General features: G+C 42.7%; 1 protein-coding gene across 1 annotated transcript; it reads right to left on the reverse strand.

Annotated features, from left to right (window-relative positions):
* Positions 1–1,784: 1,784 nt before the first annotated feature.
* LOC118478645 (ficolin-2-like) lies at positions 1,785–3,094 on the reverse strand. Its single transcript, XM_035972645.1, has one exon. The coding sequence runs from the start codon at positions 3,092–3,094 to the stop codon at positions 1,862–1,864; it is 1,233 nt and encodes a 410-aa protein (XP_035828538.1). The 3' UTR covers positions 1,785–1,861.
* Positions 3,095–6,418: the final 3,324 nt, after the last annotated feature.

Raw genomic sequence — 6,418 nt, forward strand, 5'->3', positions numbered from 1 at the left:
CCTCATAGCACAAGGAGACTATCCCGAAAATGCTGTTTTGAGAAAACTGAAGATAAAGTTTTTGCCCCTTGTTCAGTTTCTTTAAAAATAGAAGGACTCTTTTCTCTATAACCAAACAAATATACTCACCAATGAAACCAAACTTCTCCTATAGGTAGGGCAATGCCCACTTTTGGTGTGGGTCAAGATTTCTGGAAACCCCCGAAATCTGGGTTAGCCCGCTTGTCCTTGAAAGCGACCATATAATATGACAACGGTAATACACGTCTGATTTAGAAACTAGAATTCCAGTCATGAGGATTTAATCTTTTCTCTCGTTATCTCACAATCGCTTGCGGTACAACTGTAGACATTTTAACTTCTAATTGTGAGGCAGTGTGGTGAAATCAGGCGTTCATCAAAATAATGAAATTTTTAAAAAATTGGGGTTTTTTCGGTCGAGGGGCAATTATTTTGCTAATGTTCTCTTTTTGGCTCAACACATTTTACTGTTATGTCCATTTGAAGACACATTTTTGTGTGGATTTTACGTAAATGTATTGATTAAAGGCACCAAAAAAAAAAAGTAAATTTTCAGTTTCCAAGGACTCTCAGGTGTTGTAAGTAAACAAACGTTGGCGGCCATTTTCTCGCTAATTTTACCTCTGAAGCCAAGCGACCTTGACCTCCTTCAATTGGAAATATTTGGACTTCTATTCAAGATAAATAGCTATATTTTTCATCAAAGACAAGACACATGAAAAAGCTTTCAGGCTATACCAGTAACTGTACACGCCCAACAAATGGACGAGCGCCTGATTCCATCGCGTCGAGACACAATTCTTTACCTCACCACAGAGAACATCGATCCAATTCGCCGTAACTATCCGGAGACGTCTCCGACGGAGATAGACCAATCAAAATGCTTTGAGCCTTCAGATCAAGTAAAAAGATGGGGGCGGGGGTTACAGAGGGCATAGGTTTTAACCTATGATTTGATATTTTGCAGTTAGCTTTGAAATTTTCTTGAAAATAATTTATTTGCGACAGTTTTAATGGCTATATGTGTGATCTGAAGCAAGTAATACGCATCCCCCCCCCCCCCCCCCAAAGCAGGGCATCTGTGTGCGGGAGTACGTCTCCAAATAGTTTCTGGTTTCTGGGTGCTCGCTGTAGACGTCTCCGAATATCTTCTGCCATCTAATTTGGTCGCTTTGAGGCACAAGGGGGCTATCCCGCAAAAATTTGTTTTGAGAATATCGAAGGTAAAGTTCGCGGACCCTTGTTTAGTTTTTCTTTATAAGACGAGGAGAATTTTCTCTATTACCAAACACAATTTTAATGTAGGCCCTATACACCCTAATGAAACCAAACTTCTCCTATAGGTAGGGCAATGCCCACTTTTGGTGTAGGTCAAGATTTCTGGAAACACCCCGAAATCTGGGTTAGCCTGCTTGTCCTTAAAAGCAACCATTTATTGTGAGTCTCTGACAGAAAGTAGAGAGGACTTTTCATTCACCAGAATTTTGCGAAGTACATCATAACTGAACCCAAAGAGGGCTATCCCGAAAAACGCTGTTTTGAGAAAATCGACCCTTGTTCAGTTTCTTTAAAAGACAAGGAGAGTTTTCTCTATAACCAAACAAAATATACATAATATTACATATCACCAATGAAACCAAGCTTCTCCTATAGGTAGGGCAATGCCCACTTTTGGTGTAGGTCAAGATTTCTGGAACCCCCCCCCCCCCCCAACAAAAAAAAAATTAAAAATTTTAATTTAAAATTTTCAAATCAGGGTTAGCCCACTTGTCCTTAAAAACGACCATATATCAATGTAATATTGTGAGTCACTGACTCAAGTGTAGAGATGACTTTCCGTTCACCAGAATTCCACAAAGTACATGACAACTGCACCCAGGTGTTTCTTAAGTTCCGTTAAGCCAGGATAGTTATTCATTGCTTCAGAACCAGAGAGCACGGCGCCTATGTGACTGTCCTGATTGAAATTCAAATCGGTGACCTTGTAAGTCAGCCCGAGCAGGTTACAGGAAAGGTTGCAGACACTTTTGAACCACCAGCCCGTCTGCCTAATCGAGGCGCAAGATTGCAGGCGGTTGTCGTCGTTGTCTTTGTCGACAGTGGAGAAACGGGTGCCGTTGATGAATCTGATGCAATCCCTAAAACGAGCGCGAGACGTTTTGTTGTACTCACCAACTAGGCTGAATTCGCTTCCTTCCACGGAGACTGAGTAAGAAGAGCTTGCGTCCCCGATTTTGAAGCCGCTGTACTTATATATGTCAGCGTTATAATTCCAGTCATACGTGAAGACGTACTCTAGGTACACATAATTGTGTCCGCTGTCCGTGAATTTGTGCATGTTTTCCAAACCGAACCAAAAGTTCATCTCGTCCTGATAAAATCCATCCACGTATTCCGTCCATGAAAGATTTTTGCTTGTCGTTCCTCTGTTTTTAAAAATAAACGTGTACGCTTGGAAGTCCAACAAATCACACCTGACCTGGATGATGGGTCCGGGGTGGCGCGGTAACTGGATGGACAGCAAGCTGTAAAAACCGTTGGGGTACCTGTATCTCTTCAGCTCTCCGCAGCTGCTGGGTCGTCTGCCGCACCACGTGCCCACCCACCCATCTCTACAGGAACACCTGCCGCCACCCCCACCGCCCCCACCTCCAGCATCCACCTCCACCTCCCAGCTCCCGTTGTTCCTACATGGATTTATCTTTGGTCTGACTTTCATTAAAAATCTGGGGGTGCCCGAATTTCCTCCCAGATCTGGCTCCTCGCAGACGTCATCAGAATTATTATTACACAGTCTGTAAAGATGACACTCCTTCTTCTCCACCGCCCATCGCACACCCAGACAGGCGTCGCTCAAACCACATTGGACCGCGCAGTCGATCTGACTTCTGCCACGCGAGATGTCTTTGGAGAAATTGTTTTCCCAGGAGGAAGGTTGTCCAGATGAGGTGGTGGAGACGGTGGATCGGTAAGGGCGGTGTGTCATAAAGATACACTCTCTCGCTCCTCGCACAGTCGTTGACAGAGTCGTCAGGAGTATGACACATAGCACGGGGCTCCGACAGATGGCCATAGTTTGTTTGGTTTTGGTATTGTTTTTTGTTAGTTGGCCAGTGAGTCAGTCGTTCAGTCAGTTCGTTACTTAATTAGTTAGTTAGTCAGTCAGTCAGTTCGTTCGTTCGTTCGTTCGTTCGTTCGTTCGTTCGTTCATTCGTCAGTCAGTCAGTCAGTCAGTCAGTCAGTCAGTCAGTTACTTAGTCAGTCAGTCAGTCAGTCAGTCAGTCAGTCAGTCAGTCAGTCAGTCAGTCAGTCAGTCAGTCAGTCAGTCTGTCAGTCTGTCAGTCAGTCAGTCAGTCAGTCAGTTCATTCGTTCGTCCGTTAGTTAGTTTATTTGCTATTTTTTTCCTCAGTGGAACCTTCTCTCACTCTCAATCACTATAATAGATCAGTTTTGTGTATATCAGAATGTCCACTGGACCCACTTGGCGCGTATACTATACGGTAGTAGATCTAGGAATTGAGCACAGGTTTCTTCTGATCTAGTTTTGCTCTAGTTGTATAGATCTGTGTGAGGACTGGGCCGCCCCTTCACTCTGTGTTGTAAGACGTTGTGTGGCGGACGGGGAGTCCTGTAGTTTCCACTTGCTGCTTTCTTCTGTCAGTTTTTTCTTCTCTTCTTTCTGGGGACAAAAACATCAGAATGTCCACTGGGCCCACTTGTAATCTCAGTTTTAGTTTAGTAAGGGGTTTCACGGCGCTCGCAACAGCATAAGGCCATATGAGCGCGCGAAACAAGTGGGTTTTTTTCTCAACAGCTCACTGCACGGCCTGATTCTGGTCAAAATTTCTAATCAAAATTGTTAAAACGCTAAAAATCGACACTTGTAATCTGGCGCGTATACTACAAGGTAGTAAATCTAGGAATGGTGCACAGGTTTCTTCTGATCTTGTTCTTCTCTAGTTGTATAGATCTGTGTGAGGACTGGGCCGCCCCTTCACTCTGTGTTGTTGGACGTTTGACCGACGGGGAGTCCTGTACTTTCAGCTTGCTGCTTTCTTCTGTCGGCTTTTTCTTCTCTTCTTTCGTTGTTTTAGTAGAAGTTTTACGGCGCTCGCAACTGCGTAGTCTCTTCTTCCTGGGGACAAAGAACATCAGAATCAGAATGTGGGTGGGTGGTGGGTGCTCTGGTGGTGTGGTTTGCTCCCTTCTTTTCTATCAAGCATCTATAATCGTTCTGATCTCTCCTTCTTTTTTGTGTGTGTTTGTTACTCTCTTGTAACACCTCTAATCTTCGGCACTTATATGACCTTATTGTTTTGCAAGTGCCATAAAAACTCTTACTGAAACTAAAACTAAACATCAAAATTACTCAAAGCTTTTACTGCGCAACAGCTGAATGGTTTCTAAACACGCCCTACTCGCTTTGGTATGAAAAAGCTCCCAGTTTTATACAAATTTGGAAAAAAAGGGGGCGATACCAGAAAACGATAAGCCTACGACAAACAACAACAACAACAACAACAGCAACAACAACAACTACAACAACAACAACAACAACAACAACAACAACAACAACAACAACAACAACAACAACTACAACAACAACTACAACAACAACAACTACAACAACAACAACGGAAGCATTGACAACCTCAAACTATACCATAAACGATAGAATGTACATTTTTGGATAAGAGGATGAGACTATTAATTGCTACATCATTACAAGACAATAAACAGTTTTTCAATGTTTTGTTTTTCGAGAACAAGGGAAAAAGGGAGAAAAATGTTTTGTTTTGTTTCGTATTCCTCAGCTCTGCCCAAAGCTAATAAAATGACTTTTTTAAAATTATGGCGCCAAACTGTTTTACTTACTGAATCGACAGTCTGATCAGGTACCCTGCATGCTAGAGTGGAAAAAACATCAAAGAGAAACTACGATTAGTTTTAAAAAATAAATTAGAATTCAAATTTCAGAACAACATGCCTTTTCGTTAATGGTTAGGCTGACAAAACGACTTTTTTCTGCTCGAAACGACGGTGAATTTTTTAAAGGCGTTTTTCAACCGACGGTAGGGTTGTCCTGGTCGGTCCCTTTCTATTCTGCTAGTTTAGTTTTAATTAGAGTTTTATGGCACTTGCAACACAATAAGGTCATGTAAGTGCCAAAGATTAGAGGTGTTACAAGAGAGTAACAGACACAAAAAAGAAGGAGGCGTGATAAAGACGACAGATGTTTGATAGGAAAAAAGAAGCAAACCACACCAGAGCACCATTGTACTCTGCGCAGTTTTCAAGTTTACCGTAATAAAAGTAAAGGAAAAAAGTGACTTTTTGAGACAAAACAAAGACAGAAAGTGTATAATACAAGCACATCTGCGCTGTGGGGGCAAAATTTGAAGTTTGAAAATAAATAGCAACAAAAATTCGTAACATCCCACTGATTTACTTTTAAGTTTTTAAAGTTTTAGTTGAGGTTTTACGGCGCTCGCAACTGCATAAGGTAATATGAGCGCCAAGGGGTGGATGTCAACAAAGAAGTCCTTACAGGGAATCAGGCTTACTCTGTTCACCTCTCTAGACTCAAAAGCACAAAGTCTGCTTCGACTATCAAGGCACCCCAGAAAAAGCGGGTCAGAAAAATGTGACAAACATTTTTTAAAAAGCAGTAGAGCAAAAATGACGATAGTAAGGATAAGGAAAGAAAAGGCAGCAGTTTCCTGTTGCAGTTCAGTTATGAGCATGACATTGATGAATCAGCCCATTTACAATTCTACTGTGCGTAAGAACATGTTTAATATTCCCCTCCCCACACTTTGAGAATGGCCTAAAGACACTTCAGTCAGGGTAAAATTCGAGAAGTTACTCATTTTGTCAGCACGCCTCACATTTGACTATTACGACACACAACTCACCTTCAGCGCTCACATCAAGCTAGAAAAAATCCAGATCTGACGAGTTGATCTCCGAGACGCACAAGTCAAAATGCCGGAAAGTTTTACGCTTCATTCCACACCAGCACGGGCAGAGCTGACGTGACTGACTGACGGGCTGACAAACGGACGGCGTGAGCTCAATAGACAGTTATTGTTGTGTGCTTGTCTTGGGCGTTGAGCTGCTCACGCACAGATTAATGCGCGAGCGGCGAGGTGGCGGAATGGGCAGAAGTTACTATTCGGAGACGTCTCCGGGCGAGCACCCAGGAACTAAATATTCGGAGACGTACTCCCGCACACAGATGCACTGTTTTGGGGGTCAAGCTTGCGTATTGTTTGCTGCAGATCACACATATAGTCGATCAATAAATTATTGTCAAGAAAATTTCAAACCTAACAGCAAAATATCAAACTATGTGTTAAAACATGGAGACGCCCCCCTCCCCTCCCCCAGGAACCC

This window comes from Aplysia californica, unplaced genomic scaffold (genome assembly GCF_000002075.1).
Source record: "Aplysia californica isolate F4 #8 unplaced genomic scaffold, AplCal3.0 scaffold00776, whole genome shotgun sequence".
Classification (NCBI taxonomy): Eukaryota; Metazoa; Mollusca; class Gastropoda; order Aplysiida; family Aplysiidae; genus Aplysia; species Aplysia californica.

Excerpts from the sequence above, each read along its gene's own strand:
- LOC118478645 (XM_035972645.1), bottom strand. The coding sequence starts at position 3,094 with ATGGCCATCTGTCGGAGCCCCGTGCTATGTGTCATACTCCTGACGACT.